This window comes from Phyllobates terribilis, unplaced genomic scaffold (genome assembly GCF_046119375.1).
Source record: "Phyllobates terribilis strain yellow unplaced genomic scaffold, ASM4611937v1 Scaffold_8__6_contigs__length_399053987, whole genome shotgun sequence".
Classification (NCBI taxonomy): domain Eukaryota; kingdom Metazoa; phylum Chordata; class Amphibia; order Anura; family Dendrobatidae; genus Phyllobates; species Phyllobates terribilis.
The window spans coordinates 180,174,528-180,201,792 of NW_027362768.1; the positions used below are offsets into that span (position 1 = coordinate 180,174,528).

General features: G+C 44.4%; 1 protein-coding gene across 8 annotated transcripts in view; it reads left to right on the top strand.

The window, feature by feature from the left end:
* Window positions 1–27,265, top strand: part of LRRC7 (leucine rich repeat containing 7) — a 447,011-nt gene that overhangs the window by 366,397 nt on the left and 53,349 nt on the right. For all 8 annotated transcript variants that reach the window (XM_073643876.1, XM_073643877.1, XM_073643878.1 and 5 more), the window contains 5 exons: window positions 11,942–12,071; window positions 15,289–15,404; window positions 18,089–18,158; window positions 21,275–21,374; window positions 21,915–22,039. In XM_073643876.1, the coding sequence (XP_073499977.1) occupies window positions 11,942–12,071; window positions 15,289–15,404; window positions 18,089–18,158; window positions 21,275–21,374; window positions 21,915–22,039 (541 nt within the window). The remainder of the gene's footprint in view (window positions 1–11,941; window positions 12,072–15,288; window positions 15,405–18,088; window positions 18,159–21,274; window positions 21,375–21,914; window positions 22,040–27,265) is intronic.

A 27,265-nucleotide genomic window follows, 5' to 3' on the forward strand; every position in this document is an offset into this window, starting at 1 on the left:
GCAAATTCCCCCGGGAGTACTGGCTAGTAGTTGGGGCCTGGTTAGTCTGCGAGTAAGCCGGAGTTCCCCTGGCCAGGTGGAGTTGTAGGCCTTCCCGTTAGTCTGTACCCTTCCTGGCTACCCTGCTTTCGGCGGTTACAAGTAGCCCACGTCCCTGGGTATACCGTGTGGTGCTCACCCGTATGGCTGGTGACCTGGGGCCTCCTGTTAGCCTCCGCTTCGGGATGGCGGTGCTGGTCCCTTCGTTGTGACTGAGCCTCCGGGCTTTTATGGCCAGAGGACCTGGAATCCCCTGCCGGATGGATTCTGCTGCTGGGTATATCTTAGTCCCCACAGCCTCGGACTCCTGTGTCCGGTTTTTGTACCTTCTCCCAGGGCGAGCTCTGCACAGCTCCAGCCCCTGGCGCTTCTCCTTGGCTCCTACAGAGCTCCTGATGTCTGTCTGTCCCTGTTTCTGCGTGTCCAGACCAGACTCCGTCTCTGTCTGGAACTCCTCTCTTCTAACCCTGCCTCAGCCCCAGTTTATGTAGGGGAAGTTCTTCCCCTCCCAGGACTGGGCAGGAGGTGTGGCATGCTTAGGATTCCTGCCCAGGAGACCTCCCACCTGCTCACAGACGTAATATTGCTATTACTGTGGAAACCAGACCCCTGGGGTGCCACATTCCCCCCTAGTGAAATTTAGTACTCCCGGACTAAACATAACAGGGTATAAACAATAACAATTAAATACATGAGATGGTCACGGCGTGTCCGTAACCGGGAAGCAATAAGGGTGTCCATTTCACCAAAGAACAGGGAGCCGTAACCAGGTAGGGGTCTGTCCTGCCCCGAGTCTTTAACAGTCTTTAGTCCATTCCTGGGTTACGCTCCAAACATATTTACAACAGAGTTCCGGTTACTCACTATCCATAACCTGTCAGTCCATATAAAGAAATCTGTAACTGAAAAACATAATTAGCAACGGCTACAACAAAACAGGTAAACATAAAATAGTTAAAGCAACTAGCCAACTTAGATTCTCCAACGTACGGGCATCTGGCCTCTGGTAACCCTAGTGGACCTACGGAGCTCACTAACTGGTCCTGCACTACAAGGTGTAGGAGGTGTTATGGGCAGGCTGGGCAGCTTTCTGCGCACTCTTTGGCTCACTAGGGGCACGGCAGGCTCACTACTAGCAGAGGGTTGATCCTCCTGTACTGCTGGTGTGGACTCTTCTGCCTCTTGGGCCGGCTGCTCTTCCAGCTCTTCCGGTTCCTCTGTAGGCACTTGCGGGGCTGGCTGGAGAAAGGTGAGGACGGGTACCACGACAGCACCGTTTACTTGTGTCCAAGACCGGGGGAAGTCTCCGAGTACAGTCCTGATCATTTCTTCCCTTTCCTCTGCGGGTCGAGGGTTTTCTTGATCTTCTTCTTCAGGGCTTTGCAGCTGCTCGGGACACTTCTTCAGGTGGTCTCTGGAGACAACGGCTGTGGTTTCTCCTCCATCCTTACTGATCACGCAAATCTTTGGGTTCTCATGGCTTGATGGCAGTACGGTGTACGGGTCCTTCTCCCACTGGTCGTCCAACTTGTGGAGCCATCTTTTCCTCTTCAAGACCTGCTCTCCAGGTACCAGGGGAACAGCGGGAGCATACTGATTATAAGCCCTCACTTGCCTTTCTCTAGCTTGAGACAGACTTCGCTCGACGCTCTCCTGTACTTTCCGATACTGCTGCTGCCGTTCTGTATCCCATTCTGCCTCTGGCGAGGTGTCCTCGGGCGTCAGGACTCCCATATCCAGGTCGATAGGCAGCTTACCAGGTCTCGCTCTCATTAGGTAAGCCGGGGTACAGTTGGTAGAACCTACAGGGATGTGGTTGTATAGGTCCACCAGATCAGGCAGCTTCTCAGGCCACATACTGCGTTCTTCCAGGGGCAATATTTTCAGGAGCTCCATCACCACCTGGTTCATCTTCTCGCAGAGTCCATTGGTTTGAGGGTGATAGGGCGTTGTTCTTATCTTCGTGCAGCCATACAGGTTGCAGAACTCCTGGAAGACTTCCGCTTCGAAGGCTGGCCCTTGGTCTGTCAGCACTTGGTCCGGGTACCCGTGTGGACGGCAGAAGTGCTGCTGGAAGGCTCTAGCTGCTGTTTGAGCCGTTAAGTCCTTGACCGGGACCACCACCAGGAACCGGGAGTAATGATCTACGATTGTGAGGGCGTAGACATACCCAGATCTGCTTGGAGCCAGTTTCACATGGTCCAGGGCTACTAGTTCCAGTGGCTGTCGGGTGATGATGGGCTGCAAGGGAGTCTTCTGGCTGGCACGGTCCTTCCTTCTTAGGTGGCACGGTCCACAGTCTCTGCACCACCTCTCGATGGCTCCTCTCATGCCTACCCAGTAGAACCGTTCACGCAACAAGAACTCCAGCTTCTTCCACCCGAAATGTCCTGCTCCGTTGTGGTACGCCTCCAGAATCATAGCCGCGTCTCGTCTGGGGACCACTACCTGCCAGGTCAACTCATGTGTTCGAGAGTTAACCATTCTCCGGCACAACTTCTCCCTGTAGAGGAACAGCCTACTTTTCTCCTTCCACAGTTGCTTAGTCTCCTCTGGGGCGTCTGGGTCCAGACTGGCATCGGCTTGGGTCAGCATTTCCTTCACCAGACGGACTGCGGGATCACTGTCTTGCGTCTCCGCCCAGTTGTAGTGGGGCAAGGGATTGAACGTCGCGGAGCGCCTGTCCTTCACACAGTTGGAATACAGGGTAATCCCATGACGGTGGAACGCAGGGAGCTCAACTTCTTCCAGATCTTCTGGATCTTCCCCTACGTCCGGTAAGTTCGGCATTCTAGACAGGGCATCCGCGTTGGCATTTGATCGTCCTGCCCGGTATTTGATGGTGAATTCAAAGTTGGACAGGCGGGCCATCCATCTCTGTTCCAGGGCACCGAGCCTTGCAATGTCCAGGTGTGTCAACGGGTTGTTATCCGTGTACACGGTGAATTTGGAGGAGGCAAGGTAATGCTTAAAACGTTCGGTCACTGCCCACACTACTGCCAGGAACTCCAGCTTGAATGAGCTATAATTCTCAGGGTTCCTCTCGGTGGGTCGTAGCTTTCGGCTAGCGTAAGCGATTACCCGTTCTTTTCCTTGCTGGATCTGGGACAGCACGGCTCCTAGCCCGATGTTGCTTGCGTCCGTGTGGAGGATGAAGGGCTGGCTGTAGTCTGGATATGCCAGGATTTCATCCCCCGTGAGGGCCATCTTCAGCTGGCAAAAGGACTCCTCTTCCAGCTTTTCCCACCTGAAGGGCGGCTTCTGGTTTTTGGCTTTTCGAGATTGACCTATCAGGAGGTCCTGCATAGGGGCTGCCATTTTGGTGAAACCGGGAATGAATCTTCGGTAGTAGCCTACCAACCCGAGGAACTGCCGCACTTCCTTTATGCTGGAGGGTCTTGGCCAGTCCTTAATCACGGTGATCTTATCAGGGTCAGGAGCCACTCCGTCAGCACTCACCACATGTCCCAGGTATTGCACCTTTGGTTTCAGGAGGTGACACTTGGAGGGTTTCACCTTTAGGCCGTAGTTTGCCAGAGCTTCGAACACTTCTGCCAGGTGTTTCAGGTGGTCCTCGTAGGTCTTGGAATAGACGATGACATCGTCCAGGTATAACAGGACCGTCTCGAAGTTCCGGTGTCCCAGACAGCATTCCATCAACCGTTGGAAGGTTCCTGGTGCGTTGCAGAGCCCGAACGGCATACAGTTAAATTCGCTGAGACCCATCGGGGTGGTGAATGCGGTCTTCTCCCGGTCTGCCTCTGCTACAGGAACCTGCCAGTACCCGCTAGTGAGATCCAAAGTAGAGAAGAAGTTAGCAGATTTTAATGCAGCTAAGGACTCTTCTATCCTTGGTAACGGGTACGCATCTTTGTGTGTGATACGGTTGACCTTCCTGTAGTCTACACACATTCTCATAGTGTTGTCCTTCTTTTTCACTAAGACTAGTGGAGCTGCCCAGGGGCTACAGCTGTCCCTGATTACCCCAGCCTCCTTCATGTCTCTAAGCATCCCCTTGGCTTGTTGGTAGTGTGCAGGGGGTACGGGTCGGTATCTCTCCTTTATGGGAGGATGGTCTCCCGTGGGGATGTGGTGTTCTACCCCCTTTACTCGCCCGAAGTCTAACGGGTGTTTACTAAACACTCTCTCGTACTCTTGAACCACCCGATAGACTCCCTGTTTCTGGTGTGAGGGAGTGGAGTCAGTACCCAGATGTAGTTGCTGACACCAGCCCTCCATTGGTTTCTTAGAGCCGTTACCTTCCTCTGGTTGAGATGGAGGCAAGGGTTCCACGGCCTGTACAGAATTCTGGTTTATGGTGAACAATTTAGCTAGCGTGGCATACCGGGGCAGGTGTACTTCTCTCTCACCGATATTTATGATGCGAACGGGCACCCTCCCATGGCGTACATCGACCACCCCCCGTGCTGTCAAAATGGTGGGCCTACTGTCTGAGTAGACGGGTTCTACCACTGCTTGGTAGTCTCTACCTCTTAGACCAATAGCTGCCCGGCACCAAATCATCATCTCACTTTTTGGGGGCATGGCAATAGGGAACGGGTCACACATTCTCACGCTACCTATCTCACCACCAGATAGTTCCACCTGTTGCCGCTTCATCAGTGCCCGGATCTCTTTTTGGAGCACACGCTGCTGGCCGGAACTGGCGTTCTTGGCAACCTGCTGTAAAATGAGAATCACCTCTGCAAGACAATTTTCAATTACATTGGTTCCCAGGGTGATTCTAGGGTGACTCTCATGACGGTCTATGTCCACTATAATCAGTCCTTGTGCCGCCAGTTCGACTTTACCGATTTTAATGGTCACCTCCTTGAATCCTACCTGCGGCACGGGCTGACCATTGCTGGCGATGATACTCAGGTCGTCGTCTGGGTAGCGGGTTATGTCCGAATCATTCCAGTACTGCTTGAAGAGCACGTACGGGATGGTGGTGACCCGTGACCCAGTGTCTAGTAGGGCACTCATAGGAATGCCATCCAGTACCACAGGCAAGATTGGACGTCCCCCTACGTATTTATCACGCCAGTTTGATGGGCCTGATGGTCTTATGCCTGGGGGTTGGCCCTCTACCCCAGGTTGTGCCCGTTTAAATGACAGTACCTTGCCACATGTCCGGGTTGATTGCAGCGGCGGCAAATAGGTCGTTCGTCCTCGTTGTATCGATCGCTGGGTCTTCCTCTGGCCGGTGGGGTCCTCCTTGGTCGGCGCCACGGGATATCCTCCGGTCCGGATGCCAGCTGGATCTTCCCTGGAGTAGAAACCTGTAAAGACTGCACAGTTCGGGTTAGCGCGGCAACGCTTTTAGTTAGCTCTTGGACCTGATGGTGCAGGTCTGTAGCCGGGTCACTGTTTAAAGCCTGCGCATCAGCTCCCACAGACCCTGCAGACAAGGGCGCCGTCTCCTGGTGATAAGTGATAGCAGGGCGCCTGTGGGTCACAGCGCCACCTGGTGCCGGTTCTCGGAGCACCCGGATGGCTCTGTCCTTGAACTGTGCAAAGTCCAGGTCAGGGTCCTGTAAGGCCATTGCCCGCAACTGGGTTCGGTGGGCATTGCACAGTAGACCCTCAATGAATTGTTCAGTCAACAGCTTATCTTCATTTCCCACGCTGTCAGGGTCTGCCTGCTTAATGGCTCTCAGGGCCTCTTGTAGGTTTAGAGCATAGTCTCTTATACTCTCATGTGCCCGTTGTTTGCACCCATAAAATCTTAGTTTTATTTCGGCTGAGGTGCGGGTGTCAAATGTGTCTTTCAGCCGGGTTAGTATGTCTCTGACAGTCCTCTTCCTCCCAGGTGGCCAGGACTTTACCTCCCTTTGGGCTGCCCCGATTAATTGGGCCACCAGGATGCTCACTTTTTGCTCCTCTGTGAGCGGGTACACCTGGAAGAGGCTATCCAGCCTTTCTCTGAAGTCATTTAGGGTATGTGACTGCCCTGAGTACTGGGGTAGCCAGGCTGCCCCCGGGATATAGGGCATGGTGAAAGGCATGACCGCAGCAGCGGTGGTGCTGGCGGTGGCTGTGGCAGTGAAGCTCTCCTCCGTATCCGACATCCTCCTCCCCCCTAGTGGGCCGTGGCCTACCTTGCGATGATCCTCTTCCGTAGGCCGTGGCTCCGCAGTGGATCGTCAGGGTTGAGGACCTTCCGTCGCACTCCTGTGACGTCGGCGTCTGCTGGGCTCCTTCCAGGACCTTACGCAACGTCCGGACGTGAGGCGGGGCTTCAGTTCTCGCGGGCTTTCGGAGTCCACGCCCCTCTTCTTCCCGCGCGGCGTCCTCAAGATGGCGTCCAACGGCGGGAAAACTCCACGGATGGCGGGAAGAAGGCAGAAGATGGCGTCGGATGGCGGGAACCCTCTGGAATTGGCGGGAGACTCCTTTTTGAGGTAAATGTGAACTTTTCTTCAGGCACGCAGTACCCGGTGGTTGCGGGCACGTAATCCTGCCGACTACGCCAAAGTTGACGCGCCCCCTGGGCCAGTGCTGTAGTGCAGCGCGCGTGCGCGCGGGGAATACCCGGAGCCGGATCCGATGGGGGTAGTAGTCTTCGTGTGGCGGTGACCCGGTCCGTGCCCAGGGTGGTCAAACTAAGTGGCAGTTACTGGTATGATGGTATTAGTGTCCGACTACGCCACCCGTTGAATGCGGCCATGAAGCCGCCGCTGCAGGGCAGTCCGCTGAGGCCGGTGGTACGGATGTGCAGCGTGGATGGTATAACCCCCAACGGGAGGGGTATGGCCTCAGGGCAGAGGATGAGGTTGATGTTGGGAGTGATGGTGTGGATGTCCCAGCACTAATGGTGCGACAAGGAAGCACGGAGACGCGAGGGTACAGTTCAGGGTCTTTACTGATGGTACAAGGCAAATTCCCCCGGGAGTACTGGCTAGTAGTTGGGGCCTGGTTAGTCTGCGAGTAAGCCGGAGTTCCCCTGGCCAGGTGGAGTTGTAGGCCTTCCCGTTAGTCTGTACCCTTCCTGGCTACCCTGCTTTCGGCGGTTACAAGTAGCCCACGTCCCTGGGTATACCGTGTGGTGCTCACCCGTATGGCTGGTGACCTGGGGCCTCCTGTTAGCCTCCGCTCCGGGATGGTGGTGCTGGTCCCTTCGTTGTGACTGAGCCTCCGGGCTTTTATGGCCAGAGGACCTGGAATCCCCTGCCGGATGGATTCTGCTGCTGGGTATATCTTAGTCCCCACAGCCTCGGACTCCTGTGTCCGGTTTTTGTACCTTCTCCCAGGGCGAGCTCTGCACAGCTCCAGCCCCTGGCGCTTCTCCTTGGCTCCTACAGAGCTCCTGATGTCTGTCTGTCCCTGTTTCTGCGTGTCCAGACCAGACTCCGTCTCTGTCTGGAACTCCTCTCTTCTAACCCTGCCTCAGCCCCAGTTTATGTAGGGGAAGTTCTTCCCCTCCCAGGACTGGGCAGGAGGTGTGGCATGCTTAGGATTCCTGCCCAGGAGACCTCCCACCTGCTCACAGACGTAATATTGCTATTACTGTGGAAACCAGACCCCTGGGGTGCCACAGATAGATAGATGGATAATAGATAGATATATATTAGATAGATGATGGATAGATGATAGATAATAGATAGATGATAGATAGATAATAGATAGATGATAGATAGATATTAGATAGATAATAGATGATAGATAGATAGATAATAGATAGATAGATAGATAGATAGATGATAGATAGATAGATGATAGATAGATGATAGATAGATAGATGATAGATAGATGATAGATAGATAGATAATAGATCATATATAGATGATAGATAGATGATAGATAGATGATAGATAGATAATAGATAGATGATAGATAGATAATAGATAGATGATAGATAATAGATCATATATAGATAATAGATAGATAGATAATAGATAGATAGATGATAGATAATAGATAGATAGATAATAGATAGATGATAGATAGATAATAGATAGATAGATAGATAGATACAATACAGACCAAAAGTTTGGACACACCTTCTCATTTAAAGATTTTTCTGTATTTTCATGACTATGAAAATTGTACATTCACACTGAAGGCATCAAAACTATGAATTAACACATGTGGAATTATATACTTAACAAAAAAGTGTGAAACAACTGAAAATATGTCTTATATTCTAGGTTCTTCAAAGTAGCCACCTTTTGCTTTGATGACTGCTTTGCACACTCTTGGTATTCTCTTGATGAGCTTCAAGAGGTAGTCACCGGAAATGGTCTTCCAACAATCTTGAAGGAGTTCCCAGAGATGCTTAGCACTTGTTGGCCCTTTTGCCTTCACTCTGCGGTCCAGCTCACCCCAAACCATCTCGATTGGGTTCAGGTCTGGTGACTGTGGAGGCCAGGTCATCTGGCGTAGCACCCCATCACTCTCCTTCTTGGTCAAATAGCCCTTACACAGCCTGGAGGTGTGTTTGGGGTCATTGTCCTGTTGAAAAATAAATGATGGTCCAACTAAACGCAAACCGGATGGAATAGCATGCCGCTGCAAGATGCTGTGGTAGCCATGCTGGTTCAGTATGCCTTCAATTTTGAATAAATCCCCAACAGTGTCACCAGCAAAGCCCCCCCACACCATCACACCTCCTCCTCCATGCTTCACGGTGGGAACCAGGCATGTAGAGTCCATCCGTTCACCTTTTCTGCATCGCACAAAGACATGGTGGTTGGAACCAAAGATCTCAAATTTGGACTCATCAGACCAAAGCACAGATTTCCACTGGTCTAATGTCCATTCCTTGTGTTCTTTAGCCCAAACAAGTCTCTTCTTCTTGTTGCCTGTCCTTAGCAGTGGTTTCCTAGCAGCTATTTTACCATGAAGGCGGCTGCACAAAGTCTCCTCTTAACAGTTGTGGTAGAAATGTGTCTGCTGCTAGAACTCTGTGTGGCATTGACCTGGTCTCTAATCTGAGCTGCTGTTAACCTGCGATTTCTGAGGCTGGTGACTCGGATAAATTTATCCTCAGAAGCAGAGGTGACTCTTGGTCTTCCTTTCCTGGGGCGGTCCTCATGTGAGCCAGTTTCTTTGTAGCACTTGATGGTTTTTGCAACTGCACTTGGGGACTCTTTCAAAGTTTGCCCAATTTTTCGGACTGACTGACCTTCATTTCTTAAAGTAATGATGGTCACTCGTTTTTCTTTACTTAGCTGCTTTTTACTTGCCATAATACAAATTCTAACAGTCTATTCAGTAGGACTATCAGCTGTGTATCCACCAGACTTCTGCACAACACAACTGATGGTCCCAACCCCATTTATAAGGCAAGAAATCCCAGTTATTAAACCTGACAGGGCACACCTGTGAAGTGAAAACCATTTCCGGTGACTACCTCTTGAAGCTCATCAAGAGAATGCCAAGAGTGTGCAAAGCAGTCATCAAAGCAAAAGGTGGCTACTTTGAAGAACCTAGAATATAAGACATATTTTCAGTTGTTTCACACTTTTTTGTTAAGTATATAATTCCACATGTGTTAATTCATAGTTTTGATGCCTTCAGTGTGAATGTACAATCTTCAAAGTCATGAAAATACAGAAAAATCTTTAAATGAGAAGGTGTGTCCAAACTTTTGGTCTGTACTGTATATAATAGACAGATAGATAATAGATGGATAGATAGACAATAGCTAATATATGATAGATGGATAGATAATAGATAGATGATTGATAGAAAGATAGTAAAGGAGGATAGATAATAGGTAGATAATAGATAGATATATAATAGATAGATAGATAAACAATAGGTAATATATGATAGATAATAGATAGATAGAAAGATAGAAAAGGAGACTAGATAATATATAGATAGATAATAGATAAATAGATAATAGCTAGATAACAGATAATAGATAGATCGATGATAGATAATAGATAGATAATAGATAGATGATAGATAGATAATAGATAATAGATAGATAATAGATAGATGATAGATAATAGATAGATAATAGATAATAGATAGATAATAGATAGATGATAGATAGATAATAGATAGATGATAGATAGATAATAGATAGATAATAGATAGATAATAGATAGATGATAGATAGATGATAGATAATAGATAGATGATAGATAATAGATAGATGATAGATAAATAGATAATAGATGATAGATAGATGATAGATATATAATGGATAGATATATGGATAGACAGATTTCCTGATGCGTCGCAGTCATCCTGACATATAAGACATGTTCTCCATCTTCCCCGTACTCAGTCACGGCTCTGATTGCCTTTGAGCTCGTACAATAGATGGAGGCTGAGTATTAAGATACAGAGGAATCAAAGCTTCTTGGAGCAACTTGCGTCCTGGAATGAGGCATTAGACGCTGAATTTCCCCACAACACATTCCTTTCAGATGCTGTGATAGAAATTTGGAAGAAGCGCTCTATTATTTGATATAAAGTCACAGCGGATTCCTTTTAGCTTTCAGCTTAACATGAATTGCTTTTGCACTTGGGCATTGAGCGTTACTGAATTCATCCTGCAAAAATAAATGCTCCCTTTGTACGGCTCTGCTGTTTGGATCTTTCCCTATTATTATTCCCATGTTATTCGTGTATATGGGCTGACTTAGTCTTGGTGATAATTTAATGTAAGTTGATTTTCTTTCATTTGGCAGCTCAATATTTTTGAAGTAATTTAACATATTGTCAAGGTGTTATTTTGCGTGCCCTTCCGTATCCTTTTTTATGTCTGCAGCCGTATATTCATTAACATAAGTACTTGAGTGGTCAGGTCACTTTCTCCTCCATGATCAACACACTCCTCCCCTGTTACTGCCATCACTTCCACTATCTGCTTTTATATAGGTTGCTCTATTCCCAGCCTCTTGATGACACTGGTCTATCGCATACAACCTGGGCATCACTAGCAATCCCATGAGAAGTCAGGTCACTTCTTCCCACCAAGATAAACCCAGTCTGATCCTGCAGCTCTTTCATTATCTTGCTCTAATCAGCTGTTGCGGGTTATTTTTCTGTCTGTATTGTGGCCTTGCCCTATCCATACTTCTGATAAATAGCCTGAGAGTTACTTTCTAGTACAAGATCAGCACACTCTTCTGCTGCTGTTATCGGCACTTTTAAGAACAGATTTGCTATTGATCATTATATCCCTACCCATTTCCAGACAGGAGTCATTACACTTCCACTTGAGGCATTTGGTGAATCCCTTTTTGGTAATAGGATCCCCCAAAATAAGTTGATTACAGGGTGTCCTAATAAAACTGTAATCTGTATAGAAACTTACACGCAAGTGTTTAACTTCCCTGCAACTCCCCCAAAAGAGAAATAAAGCTTCCAATGGGCTTAATAAAATTTATTGGTCGCCTCTTATGACCCTATTAATACGAAATACCCTTATCTGAAAACCTGTTTTCGAAATTAAGTTATTTTTCTGAATGTATCTGGTGCATTAGTGTAGCTTGTGAATACCCAAATTTAGAGGGGTCCATTACAGATGCCCCTGAGGCTTTGTTGGATGAGGGTCTTTATCTCTTTTTTTTTCAAAGTAAAGGGCTGAGCTGCAATACCAGACACAGCCATAGGGGGGCACTGTTTCTGGGAAAAACTTTAAAAATTTCTTAGACTGACCCTTGAGGCCGGATGCACACGTTGTGGATTCGATGCAAATTTTCCGCTGAATATTTGATACGGAAATGCAGCAGAAAATATGTATCAAATCTGCATTGTGTACATGCAGCCCAATATTATATAAGACGGTAAAAACGCCAAAAGCTAAACAGATAAGTGTTAAATCAGTGATATGTCCTCCATGTCTTGTTGTTGTGATTGCACCGTCTGGTCATGATACATGTGGAGGTGGGCGTATTGCCTCAGGAGTTGCTGAATAAATCTTCTTCTAAACTTTCAGTTTATCTTTGTTAGAAGAGTTTGATTGCAGTTGTAATGAACTGGAGAGTTTGCCTGCCACCACCGGATACCTGCACAGTCTTCGCACCATGGCCGTTGACGAGAACTTCTTGACAGAACTTCCCCGGGAGGTGAGGAAATCAAAATATTCTCCAAATTAGGTGGACGACAAGCAAGCAAAAGACATATGAGCATGGGTCCATGATGTCTAGGCAGTGGCTTTTCTTTTTTCACTAAGTTCAGGAACTTTGTAGCAGATTTTGTTTTTGAAAAGTTTTGAAAATTCAAAAAAACTTTCCAAGAAATCATTGTAATTGCAGCAAACATTAGAAATCGTTCTAATACCACTGGACATGTCAATTGGAGCATTGTTTAATGCTGGCATTTTAATGGTTGTCCATATCGTTTAAAGGGGTTTTCCAGTACCTAACATTGGTCCATCCTTAAAACTACAATAGGTTTAATATTTTACATGCAGCTATATTACAATGCCTAGAATACTAGATTTGGCCCTCGGGGGCCTATACTAGAAATCATAGGCTTCCCATGACTAAGTCCCGACTAACAGACGCACCCACTATGCCAATAAGCAAACATTGTTATCCTAATGAAAATTTAAAGAAGTTGTCCAGCGAGCCATACAGAGTGAAGGAGTCAATATTAAAACTTTCTAGAAAGGAAAATCCCTTTGCATGTTATATTGACACAGATTTTGTATCAGTAGGATTCTAAGCCGTCTACATGGGCATGTAGGTCCTGGAAAGATGAATAAAATGATACATTGTCATCTGTGATTCGATGTCTTATTCCATAGAAATCCACGTTTTTCTTAATATGTAAATGAGCTGTTAAGATCTATGGGCAGGACATAGATCTCCCTGAGAATCTGCCTTCAGACTTTATTTTAAATAAAGGGGAAGTTACCAGTGTGAGACATGTAATGCCTGACAGTCTGCTCTCCTGATCTACATGTCTCACACTGGTAACACCTTATTTAGCTAGCATTATATGGTGCTCACGGGAGGATAAATCGAAAACTATTTAACAGGCATCTCCATATTGTAATCATTAAAATGTCAAAAATACCAACAAAAAGCACATGCGAAAATGTGAATAAATTAAAAATAGAGATTGCATATATGAACTACTTGTACGTTGACCACTATTAGGCCGCAAGGAAGTATATCAAATATAGGGTACAGTTTACAGCCATAGCAGTATGTGGCCTATTACATGACAAGTCCTCCTCATTGATAGATAAAATGACCATCGCCAGAAAAAACTCTCAAAACTACAAATATATTTATTTTATATATAAAAAATATGCAAAAGAACATAGAAAATTAGACTGAAAAATATCCCTAATATCCCCTAGAGTGACCCTCTTGGCATCCTAAAAACAGTACGCCAGTGGCGCCCCCACTCATACGCCGTCTGTCCCTGGAATTCCCTGAGATTCCCTGCAGGTTACCTGAAATCTCAGAAAAAAAGTTAATAAAAGACTAAAATAACTGATAAGAAGGAAGCCTATACTTATAGATGTTATATCATGTAGTTAGAGGTCACCCTAGAAGAGTGAGGAGATGAGTTAAATATTCCCTTACATAGTTTAGATTACAGAGGTTGTCCCCTACTTTTTCCTTAGGATAGGTCATCAATGTCTGATCGGTTGGGGTCTGACACCCAGCACCTCCACCTCTGCCAATCAGCTGACCTCGGTGCCAGCGACAGCCGCAGGCTGGAACTGCTCAATTACAAAGCTGCTCCATCTTCTGATAGTGGCCGCGGAAGGGTACTGCACATCCGCCTCCTACTGATTTGAATAGAGGGTGGATGCCCAGTACCCGCAATTGAGCATTTCCGGCCGGTAGTGGACAACCTCTTTAATAAGGTAAGCGGACATAGATTCAGATAAGTATACAGCGTTCACCACAATGGTGTTGCAGGATAAATAAGCATTACATGTCTAAAAATTGACAAAGTAAAAATATGTTCAAAATGTCATTATTCATGATTTGGAAAGAACACATATAATGAGTAACAGAACATGTGCCAAGGTAATTATTGATCCACATGTCAGACGCAAAACTAATGATGCTTCCTCAGGAGATCTATGGCTAAAGGATCCGTGAGTAAATATCCTGCAGATAGCATGTTTAATCATTATAATAAAAGTATAATGCCTCATTTAATTTAAAATAAGCTCCGGAGGCAGATTCTCGGGAAGATCTATGTCCGGTCCATAGATCTTAAGAGCTCATTTACATATTAAGAAAAATGTGGATTTCTCAGGAATAAGAAATCGGATCGCAGAAATGAATGTATCATTTTACTTAACTTTCTGTTAACTACATGCCCATAGAGATGGCTTAGGAAAGTTTATCCTACTGACAGATTCCCTTTAAAAGGTCTTTTGCAATTTTGTTTCTACAAGAAAAAGTAATAAAGTAATTTTCTAGCCATATACAAGTCAATTAAAATGCCAACTAACTTTAACCTCTTAGTAACTTTAAGGCCACGATCCCACATAACGTAAACTCAGCATTTTTTTTTTCCACTTTTATGTGCACAAAATTCACTGTGTTTTACAGTTCAAGCAAAGTGCATGTAATTTTGTGAATACTCAGGCCCATTGTGCGTTTAAAGATGCTGTTGAACTGTGTGTTTTTTTTGGTGCAATTTTTTTTTCTATAGGCTTTTATGGAGAGTTGGTAAAATGCATATAAAAGGCCCATTGTTTCTACAGTAAAAATCACTTTTAAAATAAAATGCTTGAAGTCTGCACACAAAAAAAATGCATTGAAAAAAGATGAAAACACAACAAAAAAACAATAATTAGAACAGATTGCTAGTACCAGGGACGTAACTATAATAGGGGTAAGGGGTTGCAATTGCACCTGGGCCCTGGAAACTGGGGGGACCCAAAGGTCCCTTTGCGCCTTATGAAAAGACTATTACTATTAAAGACCTGTGTTAGTTGGGGAAATACACTTTGGATTTTTCCAAATTAAAAAGCTACTGCTGTGCCCCTGAAAATCGCTGCTGTAAATCGACACACAAATCATGTGGACATGAAGAATAAGCTATTTGCAATCTCTCATGATACAACTATAAGCTCCTGCGACTTTTAAAAAGCTAACAGACGGTTTTCTGACAGTCGCTACTTGTGGCCTCTGGGAGGGACACAGGCAGGACTCCAGATTGATGCATTTTCCGTCCCTGATCTTTTGTAACAACATCTCAAGATGCCACTGAAACATAAAAAAATGTGTTATCATTCACTGACAACTAGCAGAGATCCTGAAAGTGTCAAAGGATTGAATGTTCGTTATTATCTTTTCATACTAGATTGGCAATTGTAAGAATGTCACGGTGATGTCACTTCGGTCGAACAAGCTGGAGTTTCTCCCTGAAGAAATTGGCCAAATGCAGAAACTGAGAGTCCTGAATCTGAGTGATAACAGGTACTGTCATAATTTAGCTCAGTGCTGCGCTGTATGTAGCTCAGTGTGTGCTCTGTGTAACTCAGTGCCGTGCTGTATGTAGCTCAGTGCTATGCTCTATGTAGCTCAGTGCTGTGCTGTATGTAGCTCAGTGCTGTGCTCTATGTAACTCAGTGCTATGCTCTATGTAGCTCAGTGCTGCGCTGTATGTAGCTCAGTGCTGTGCTGTATGTAGCTCAGTGTGTGCTCTGTGTAACTCAGTGCTATGCTCTATGTAACTCAGTGCTATGCTCTATGTAGCTCAGTGCTGTGCTGTATGTAGCTCAGTGCTGTGCTCTATGTAACTCAGTGCTATGCTCTATGTAGCTCAGTGCTGTGCTCTATGTAGCTCAGTGCTGCGCTGTATGTAGCTCAGTGCTGTGCTCTATGTAGCTCAGTGCTGCGCTGTATGTAGCTCAGTGCTGTGCTGTATGTAGATCAGTGTGTGCTCTGTGTAACTCAGTGCTATGCTCTATGTAACTCAGTGCTATGCTCTATGTAGCTCAGTGCTGTGCTGTATGTAGCTCAGTGCTGTGCTGTATGTAGCTCAGTGCTGTACTGTATGTAGCTCAGTGCTGTGCTGTATGTAGCTCAGTGCTGTGCTGTATGTAGCTCCGTGCCGTGCTGTATGTAGCTCAGTGCTGTGATGTATGTAGCTCAGTGCTGTGCTGTATGTAGCTCAGTGCTGTGCTGTATGTAGCTCAGTGCTGTGCTGTATGTAGCTCTGTGCCGTGCTGTATGTAGCTCAGTGCTGTGCTGTATGTAGCTCAGTGCTGTGCTGTATGTAGCTCAGTGCTGTGCTGTATGTAGCTCAGTGCTGTGCTGTATGTAGCTCAGTGTGTGCTGTATGTAGCTCCATGCCGTGCTGTATGTAGCTCAGTGCCGTGCTGTATGTAGCTAAGTGCTTTGCTGTATGTAGCTCCATGCCGTGCTGTATGTAGCTCAGTGTGTTCTCTGTGTAGCTCAGTGCTATGCTCTATGTAGCTCAGTGCTGTGATGTATGTAGCTCAGTCCCGTGCTGTATGTAGCTCAGTGCCGTGCTGTATGTAGCTAAGTGCTTTGCTGTATGTAGCTCCATGCCGTGCTGTATGTAGCTCAGTGTGTTCTCTGTGTAGCTCAGTGCTATGCTCTATGTAGCTCAGTGCTGTGATGTATGTAGCTCAGTCCCGTGCTGTATGTAGCTCAACCCCGTGCTGTATGTAGCTCAGTCCCATGCTGTATGTAGCTCAGTACCGTGCTGTATGTAACTCAGTGCCATGCTGTATGTAGCTCAGTGTGTGCTGTATGTAGCTCAGTGCCGTGCTGTATGTAGCTCATTGCTGTACTGTATTTAGCTCAGTGCTGTGCTGTATGTAGCTCAGTGCCGTGCTGTATGAAGTTCAGTGCCGTGCTGTATGAAGCTCAGTGCCGTGCGGTATGAAGCTCAATGCCATGCAGTATGTAGCTCAGTGCCGTGCTGTATGTAGCTCAGTGCCGTGCTGTATGTAGCTCAGTGCCGTGATGTATGTAGCTCAGTGCCGTGCTGTATGTAGCTCAGTACTTTACTGAATGTAGCTCAGTGCTGTGCTGTATGTAGCTCAGTGCTGTGCTCTATGTAGCTCAGTGCTGTACTGTATGTAGCTCAGTGCTGTGCTGTATGTAGCTAAGTGGTGTATATAGCTCAGTGCTGTACTGTATGTAGCTCAGTGCTGTGCTGTATGTAGCTAAGTGGTGTATATAGCTCAGTGCTGTACTGTATGTAGCTCAGTGCTGTGCTGTATATAGCTAAGTGCTGTGCTGTATGTAGCTCAGTGCTGTGCTGTATGTAGCTCAGTGCTGTACTGTATGTAGCTCAGTGCTGTGCTGTATATAGCTAAGTGCTGTACTGTATGTAGCTCAGTGCTGTATGTAGCTAAGTGGTGTTGTATGTAGCTCAGTGCTGTGATGTATGTAGCTAAGTGGTGTTGTATGTAGCTCAGTGCTGTGCTGTATGTAGCTCAGTGCTGTGCTGTATGTAGCTCAGTGCTGTGCTGTATGTAGCTCAGTGCTGTGCTGTATGTAGCTCAGTGCTGTACTGTATGTAGCTCAGTGCTGTGCTGTATATAGCTAAGTGCTGTACTGTATGTAGCTCAGTGCTGTATGTAGCTAAGTGGTGTTGTATGTAGCTCAGTGCTGTGCTGTATGTAGCTAAGTGGTGTTGTATGTAGCTCAGTGCTGTGATGTATGTAGCTAAGTGGTGTTGTATGTAGCTCAGTGCCATGCTGTATGTATCTCAGTGCTGTACTGTATGTAGCACGCAAGTCCCATGCTGTATAGAGTTTAGCTCTGTATCCTATATCCTCTCAATGTTGTGTTTAAATGGGAGAGACATTGATATTACTGTAAATATGCCATTATATCCTCAGTGTGCAACCTGTCAGGTCCTCTTGTCTTTTTCTGGAGGCTGCATGCTTGCCATTGACTATAATGGGCCAACTATGCAGCCTCCAGTGGAAGGGTAAGGTGGTCTGGCTTTAATGGCAGATTACAGCGACCCTTTGATGATGAGCATAGTGACAACTTTATGAGTTAGACTAGGCTTCAGGGTGGCTTCAGAACCAGTATGTGGAGAAATGATCCCTACATTGTTCATGAACATAAGGTCTTCTATCTCTCATTAATTTTATTTTTGGGATTTTAATTTTCAGGTTAAAGAATTTGCCCTTCAGCTTTACGAAACTTAAAGAACTTGCTGCTCTGTGGCTTTCTGACAATCAGGTAAGGATTCATCTATCGATGAGGCGACATATAGGATACAGATGTAGATGAGGGTATATGGGGTACAGCTATAGATGAGGACATATATAGGATACAGATGAGGGTATATGGGATACAGATATAGATCAGGGTATATAGGACACCGATATACAGGTCTTATATTAGCAAGTAAGCGTGTGAGTAAATAATCTAATGAGTATGACCGTAGAAAATGGATGGAGGTATCCAAACCTCAAGTCAATCTGTCCTGTTTTAGCCCCTTTTTAGTCATAGTTATGGGGCCCCTCGCCTCCTGTGTTTGTTCCTGACTGCAGACATAAACATGATTCACGCTTAGAGGTTCTAAAATAATACAGAGAGCTGGAGATGTAGCCAGTATAAATTGGGTAGATTGCAAGCTCTTGGATCTAGTGTTGCTACATTTTTGAAATTCTGTTTACTATGCTGGAAAAAGTAATATACTTACTATTAAGTAAAAAGTAGCCACTTAAACATGTTGTGGGGAGAACTATTAACGCACTCACAGTTTGCTAAGTCGTAATACTGTTGAGCTGCCATCTCCATGTTTTGTGCTCTTCTATCTATCGGTTTATCAGATAATATTGGGAACTACAGTGAAGGAAATAAGTATTTGATCCCTTGCTGTTTTTGTAAGTTTTCCCACTGACAAAGATATGAACAGTCTATAATTTTAAGGGTAGGTTAATTTTAACATTGAGAGATAGAATATCCAAAAAACATCAAGAAAATCACATTGTATAAATTAGATACATTTTTTGCATTTTGCAGTGAGAAATAAGTATTTGATCCCTCTGGCAAACAACACTTAATACTTGGTGGCAAAACCCTTGTTGGCAAGCACAGCAGTCAGAGTTTTTTTGTAGTTGATGATGAGGGTTGCGCACATGTCAGGAGGAGTTTTGGTCCACTCCTCTTTGCAGATCATCACTAAATCATTCAGATTTTGAGGCTGTCGCTTGGCAACTCGGAGCTTCAACTCCCTCCATAAGTTTTCTATGGGATTAAGGTCTAGAGACAGGCTAGGCCACTCCATGACCTTACTGTGCTTCTTTTTGAGCTACTCCTTTGTTGCCTTGACTGTATGTTTTGGGTCATTGTCAGGCTGGAAGACCCAGCCATGACCCATCTTCAATGCTCTTACTAAGGGAAGGAGGTTGTTGGCCAAAATCTCGTGATACATGACCCCATTCATCTTCCCTTCAGTACGGTGCAGTCGTCATGTCCCCTTTGCAGAAAAGCACCCCCAAAGTATAATGTTTCCCCCACCATGCTTCACGGTTGGGACAATGTTCTTAGGGTTGTACTCTTCCTTCTTCTTCCTCCAAACACGGCGAGTTGAGTTAATGCCAAAGAGCTCAATTTTTGTCTCATCTGACCACAGCACCTTCTCTCAATAACTCACAGAATCATCCAGGTGTTCATTGGCAAACTTCAGACGGGCCTGCACATGTGCCTTCTTGAGCAGGGGACCTTGCGGGCACTGCAGTATTTTAAAACTTTTAGGCGTAATGTGTTACCAATGGTTTTCTTGGTGACTGTGGTCCCGGCTGCCTGGAGACCATTAACAAGTTCCCCCCGTGTAATTTTAGGCTGATCTCTCACTTCCTCATGATCAAGGATACCCCACAAGGTAAAATTTTGCATGGTACCCCAGATCGATGTCGATTGACAGTCATTTTGTATTTCTTCCATTTTCTTACTATTGCACCAACAGTTGTCTCCTTCTCACCCAGCGTCTTACTTATGGTTTTGTAGCCCATTCCAGCTTTACGCAGGTCTATGATCTTGTCCCTGACATCCTTAGAAAGCTCTTTGGTCTTGCCCATGTTGTAGAGGTTAGAGTCTGACTGATTAATTGAGTTTGGGGACAGGAGTCTTTTATACGGGTGACTATGTAAGACAGTTATCTTTAATGCAGGTAACGAGTTGATTAGGAGCTTCTAACTGGTCTGTAGCAGCCAGAACTCATAATGGTTTGTAGGGGGTCAAATACTTATTTCTCACCGCAAAATGTATCTAATGTATACAATGTGATTTTCTTGTTTTTTTTTGGGGGGGATATTCTATCTCTCAGTGTTAAAATTAACCTACCCTTAAAATTATAGACTGTTCATGTCTTTGTCAGTGGGCAAACTTACAAAAACAGCAAGGGATCAAATACTTATTTCCCCCACTGTATGTGACATTTTTAATTTATATTACCCAATTGAGAATTAAAGGGAAAATGTCAGCAGGTTTTGTTATGTAATCTTAGAGCAGCATGATGTAGGGGCTGAGAGCCTGATTCCAGTGATACGTCACTTGCTGGTCTGAATGCTGCAGATCTAGCAGTGCTCAGAATGCTGAACCCTGTCTATTTCCTCCCACTCCACTGATTGGCAGCTTCCTGTGTTCCCTGTGCATAGGCAGAAAGCTGCTAATCAGTGGAGGGGATGGGGTTACACAGAGCAGTTAACTATGAGGCACCTAGTGAGCAACACACAGCCCAGCAAGTGACACATCGCTGTGATCAGGGTCTCTGGCCCTACATCATGCTGCTCACAGATTATATAAAAGAAAATTTATCTAATTTGAATAATGGATATTCACGGAAAAATATATATGACTACACAATAGGGTGAATAACCAAAGACAAAGATAAAATTATATTAAAAAGGTATAAATTTTATTTGTACATACAATTTCAAATATGTAAAATTGTGGGGAGCAATACACAGAAGGAATATAAGAAAATTCCCGGCAAACGTATGCATTAAAGGTATAAGAAAGAGGGGCTAAAGGCTATATTCACATTGTATCAGTTATATATGAGATGAAAGATGGCCTATATCTATTAAATCAATCAATAAATGTGTAAATACAAAAAAATAGATAAATAGATACAATGCATGTACATATTACAAGAACGACATACCATGTAGGAGTAAATAGCATAAAGTGTAGGACCCCAGGACTCCGACGTACGTTTCGCCTTTGGCTTTTTCAAAGAGTGAGATTATATAGCACAAACCTGCTGACGGATTCCATTTCATCTGGCTACAGTAAAGATATAGAACGTGAAAGCGGCAAATAAGTTGTTCTTCTTTACCTTCCAGTCCAAAGCTCTCATCCCTCTACAGACGGAGGCTCATCCTGACACCAAGCAGAGAGTATTGACCAATTACATGTTCCCGCAGCAGCCACGTGGGGATGAAGGTAATGATTTCTACAGCTGCCAACCTGCAACTTTCTGGTATTACGGAGCAAAGTTTTGAAACTTTTCAATATACTGTGTTTCGATCCTTACTTGATTTTTAAGATCTCTGCTTGCTTCTGGCGAATGAAAAGTTTGTTTCCATCCAAATGCTGAAACAACTTGCTGTGACCGAATATTTCTTTGCTGCAATGTTTTGCATTCTGGACGTCATGCTCACACATTTCACACATAGGCATCTGACCTTGGGACTATGGGACAAACCAAGGACCAATATTTCTTGTGAATTTTTTTAATCTCATGGGAGTAATGTGATATAATCTGCATCCATATGTTGCTGACTAATATTAATCCGCGAGGTTAACAACTGACTGAGGCTAATGATGTGAACATATGGTAGGAACTGTTTTGTTTTTTTTTCCATTTAGTGTTTCGCTCGTAATTGGGCCAGCAGAGGTTGGGAGACGGCAATCTGTTTTTGACAGCCGTAATCATTATCTGTCAGTCACATGTGAGAGAGTCAATGTTTGCTTCTAATGCAGATTTCCAGTCTGACAGTGACAGTTTTAACCCCGCGCTCTGGGAAGAGCAGCGACAGCAGAGGATGACTGTGGCGTTTGAGTTTGAAGACAAAAAAGAAGAAGAAGAAGCTCCGGGAAAAGTCAAGGTCAGTTCAAGGTTAAAGACGACATAAGCCGCCACTGAATTAACGCACTAGTGATGTATTTACGATTCAATGAGAAGCATCCAGAAACAGCGCCACCTTTGTCCGCGGGTTTTGTGGCGTATTGCACCCCATTTAAATAGGCATATCTCAGGTACTTGCACCAGATTTAGCACCTGGCCATCTTTTTTTGCCTCGAGGTCAGCAATTTTCTCTTCGAGTGAACAGACATGTGCTTCACTTATAAATAGGACACATTTTCCGTGGCTCCGGCTTTTTATTCTATACAACTAATGACCAATGTAAGAAGTCACCAATGCAACCAAGAAAAGCTCAGATTAGCCCATTTCCTAAGCAGAGAGAAGCCGGTGCACTGTGCGGTGTCTGGGTTCATACGTCCCCATTAGAATGTGTATTTCTATGTAATAACGCCACAATATGGAAACATCTATAGCTCTGAACTAACAGCATCAAACTGTGACTGGATTCCTAGAGGACGGAGATCCCAGATCTGATGGTGCATGACACAAGAAAGCGGGAAGAAAATGTCCTTGTGTAGTCACAGAACACAGAATACATTCAGAGACTGCTTCTATCTGCATGCCTGTATGTACTGAGTGTGCATGCTCATGTGTAATGAGTGTGCATATATGTACGTAACGATTGTGCATTATGTGCACACGCTTGTGTTTAGTGAGTGTGCAAATGTGTGATTGCATGGTGCATGCATTGTGTGTTTGTATGTGAGGATGCCTGTATGTAGTGAGTATACTGTATGTGTGCATGTCTGTATGTAGTGAGTATACAGTATGTATGCATGCCTGTATGTAGTGAGTATACAGTATGTGTGCATGCCTGTATGTAGTGAGTATGCAGTATGTGTGCATGTCTGTATGTAGTGAGTATACAGTATGTATGCATGCCTGTATGTAGTGAGTATACAGTATGTGTGCATGCCTGTATGTAGTGAGTATGCAGTATGTGTGCATGTCAGTCTGTAGTGAGTATACAGTATGTGTGCATGCCTGTATGTAGTGAGTATACAGTATGTGTGCATGCCTGTATGTAGTGAGTTTGCAGTATGTGTGCATGCCTGTATGTAGTGAGTATACAGTATGTGTGCATGTCTGTTTGTAGTGAGTATACAGTATGTGTGCATGCCTGTAAGTAGTGAGTATACTGTATGTGTGCATGCAGTATGTAGTGAGTATGCAGTATGTGTGCATGCCTGTATGTAGTGAGTATGCAGTATGTGTGCATGCCTGTATGTAGTGAGTATACAGTATGTGTGCATGCAGTATGTAGTGAGTATGCAGTATGTGTGCATGCCTGTATGTAGTGAGTATACAGTATGTGTGCATGCCTGTATGTAGTGAGTATACAGTATGTGTGCATGCCTGTAAGTAGTGAGTATACTGTATGTGTGCATGCCTGTATGTAGTGAGTATGCAGTATGTGTGCATGCCTGTATGTAGTGAGTATACAGTATGTGTGCATGTCTGTATGTAGTGAGTATACAGTATGTGTGCATGCAGTATGTAGTGAGTATGCAATATGTGTGCATGCCTGTATGTAGTGAGTATGCAGTATGTGTGCATGCCTGTATGTAGTGAGTATACAGTATGTGTGCATGCCTGTAAGTAGTGAGTATACTGTATGTGTGCATGTCTGTATGTAGTGAGTATACAGTATGTGTGCATGTCTGTATGTAGTGAGTATGCAGTATGTGTGCATGTCTGTATGTAGTGAGTATACTGTATGTGTGCATGTCTGTATGTAGTGAGTATACAGTATGTGTGCATGCTTGTATGTAGTGAGTATACAGTATGTGTGCATGCCTGTATGTAGTGAGTATACAGTATGTGTGCATGCCTGTATGTAGTGAGTATGCAGTATGTGTGCATGTTTGTATGTAGTGAGTATACAGTATGTGTGCATGCCTGTATGTACTGAGTATACAGTGTGTGTGCATGCCTGTATGTAGTGAGTATGCAGTATGTGTGCATGCCTGTATGTAGTCAGTATACAGTATGTGTGCATGTCTGTATGTAGTGAGTATGCAGTATGTGTGCATGCCTGTATCTAGTGAGTATACAGTATGTGTGCATGCCTGTATGTAGTGAGTATGCAGTATGTGTGCATGTCTGTATGTAGTGAGTATACAGTATGTGTGCATGCCTGTATGTCGTGAGTATACAGTATGTGTGCATGCAGTATGTAGTGAGTATGCAGTATGTGTGCATGTTTGTATGTAGTGAGTATACAGTATGTGTGCATGCCTGTATGTACTGAGTATACAGTATGTGTGCATGCCTGTATGTACTGAGTATACAGTATGTGTGCATGCCTGTATGTAGTGAGTATGCAGTATGTGTGCATGTTTGTATGTAGTGAGTATACAGTATGTGTGCATGCCTGTATGTACTGAGTATACAGTGTGTGTGCATGCCTATATGTAGTGAGTATGCAGTATGTGTGCATGCCTGTATGTAGTGAGTATACAGTATGTGTGCATGTCTGTATGTAGTGAGTATGCAGTATGTGTGCATGCCTGTATCTAGTGAGTATACAGTATGTGTGCATGTCTGTATGTAGTGAGTATGCAGTATGTGTGCATGCCTGTATGTAGTGAGTATGCAGTATGTGTGCATGTCTGTATGTAGTGAGTATACAGTATGTGTGCACGTCTGTATGTAGTGAGTATGCAGTATGTGTGCATGTCTGTATGTAGTGAGTATACAGTATGTGTGCATGCCTGTATGTAGTGAGTATACAGTATGTGTGCATGCCTGTATGTCGTGAGTATACAGTATGTGTGCATGTCTGTATGTAGTGAGTATACAGTATGTGTGCATGTCTGTATGTAGTGAGTATACAGTATGTGTGCACGTCTGTATGTAGTGAGTATGCAGTATGTGTGCATGTCTGTATGTAGTGAGTATACAGTATGTGTGCATGCCTGTATGTAGTGAGTATACAGTATGTGTGCGTGCCTGTATGTAGTGAGTATGCAGTATGTGTGCATGTCTGTATGTAGTGAGTATGCAGTATGTGTGCATGCCTGTATGTAGTGAGTATGCAGTATGTGTGCATGTCTGTATGTAGTGAGTTTGCAGTATGTGTGCATGTCTGTATGTAGTGAGTATGCAGTATGTGTGCATGTCTGTATGTAGTGAGTATACAGTATGTGTGCATGTCTGTATGTAGTGAGTATACAGTATGTGTGCACGTCTGTATGTAGTGAGTATACAGTATGTGTGCATGTCTGTATGTAGTGAGTATGCAGTATGTGTGCATGCCTGTATCTAGTGAGTATACAGTATGTGTGCATGCCTGTATGTAGTGAGTATGCAGTATGTGTGCATGTCTGTATGTAGTGAGTTTGCAGTATGTGTGCATGTCTGTTTGTAGTGAGTATGCAGTATGTGTGCATGTCTGTATGTAGTGAGTATGCAGTATGTGTGCATGCCTGTATGTAGTGAGTATACAGTATGTGTGCATGCCTGTATGTAGTGAGTATGCAGTATGTGTGCATGTCTGTATGTAGTGAGTTTGCAGTATGTGTGCATGTCTGTTTGTAGTGAGTATGCAGTATGTGTGCATGCCTGTATGTAGTGAGTATGCAGTATGTGTGCATGTCTGTTTGTAGTGAGTATACAGTATGTGTGCATGCCTGTATGTAGTGAGTATGCAGTATGTGTGCATGCCTGTATGTAGTGAGTATACAGTATGTGTGCATGTCTGTTTGTAGTGAGTATGCAGTATGTGTGCATGTCTGTATGTAGTGAGTATGCAGTATGTGTGCATGCCTGTATGTAGTGAGTATATAGTATGTGTGCATGCCTGTATGTAGTGAGTATACAGTATGTGTGCATGTCTGTTTGTAGTGAGTATGCAGTATGTGTGCATGTCTGTATGTAGTGAGTATGCAGTATGTGTGCATGCCTGTATGTAGTGAGTATGCAGTATGTGTGCATGTCTGTATGTAGTGAGTATGCAGTATGTGTGCATGTCTGTTTGTAGTGAGTATGCAGTATGTGTGCATGCCTGTATGTAGTGAGTATACAGTATGTGTGCATGCCTGTATGTAGTGAGTATGCAGTATGTGTGCATGTCTGTTTGTAGTGAGTATGCAGTATGTGTGCATGTCTGTTTGTAGTGAGTATGCAGTATGTGTGCATGCCTGTATGTAGTGAGTATACAGTATGTGTGCATGTCTGTTTGTAGTGAGTATGCAGTATGTGTGCATGTCTGTATGTAGTGAGTATTCAGTATGTGTGCATGCCTGTATGTAGTGAGTATGCAGTATGTGTGCATGTCTGTATGTAGTGAGTATGCAGTATGTGTGCATGTCTGTTTGTAGTGAGTATGCATTATGTGTGCGTGCAGTGATTTTGCATGTGTATGCCTGTATGTAGTGAATGTGTGGATTTGTGTATGTACTGTACATAATGAGTTTCTCTTTCTATGGATGTGTACACATATATAGTTTGCATATTCTCTGAACAGCATGTTGTATTAAGTGTGGTGAATGGTAGTAAGTGATAACTGCATGCTAATATTATTCATGCTCTATGTGATAGTTGTGCATTGTATGATGGTATTAATTATAAATGACATGTTTGTATTATTTATGCACTGCAGGACAGTATTATATGAGCACTGGGTAGCACTGTTACTTATACACATGGTGACAGTATTATTTTGGTATCTTATGACAGTATTATGAATACATTCTATGGTTGTATTATTTATACAATGTATTAATTCCGCTCATCATGGTGTTATTCCTATAGCGTGTGGCAGTATTACTTCAGCATTGTGTGTTTCTATTATCTCAGTAGTTGGCTCTGACATTGTATTGATTATATTACATGAGTGATACAGTACAGACCAAAAGTTTGGACACACCTTCTCATTTAAAGATTTTTCTGTATTTTCTTGACTATGAAAATTGGACATTCACACTGAAGGCATCAAAACTATGAATTAACACATGTGGAATTATATACTTACCAAAAAAGTGTGAAACAACAGAAAATATGTCTTATATTCTAGGTTCTTCAAAGTAGCCACCTTTTGCTTTGATGACTGCTTTGCACACTCTTGGCATTCTCTTGATGAGCTTTTGGTCTGTACTGTATATGGTATTAGTACTTTAGCACTATATGACGCCTTTTGTGGCACATTGTATGGGCAGCACCGCTTGCACATTGAGAAGCATGGAGA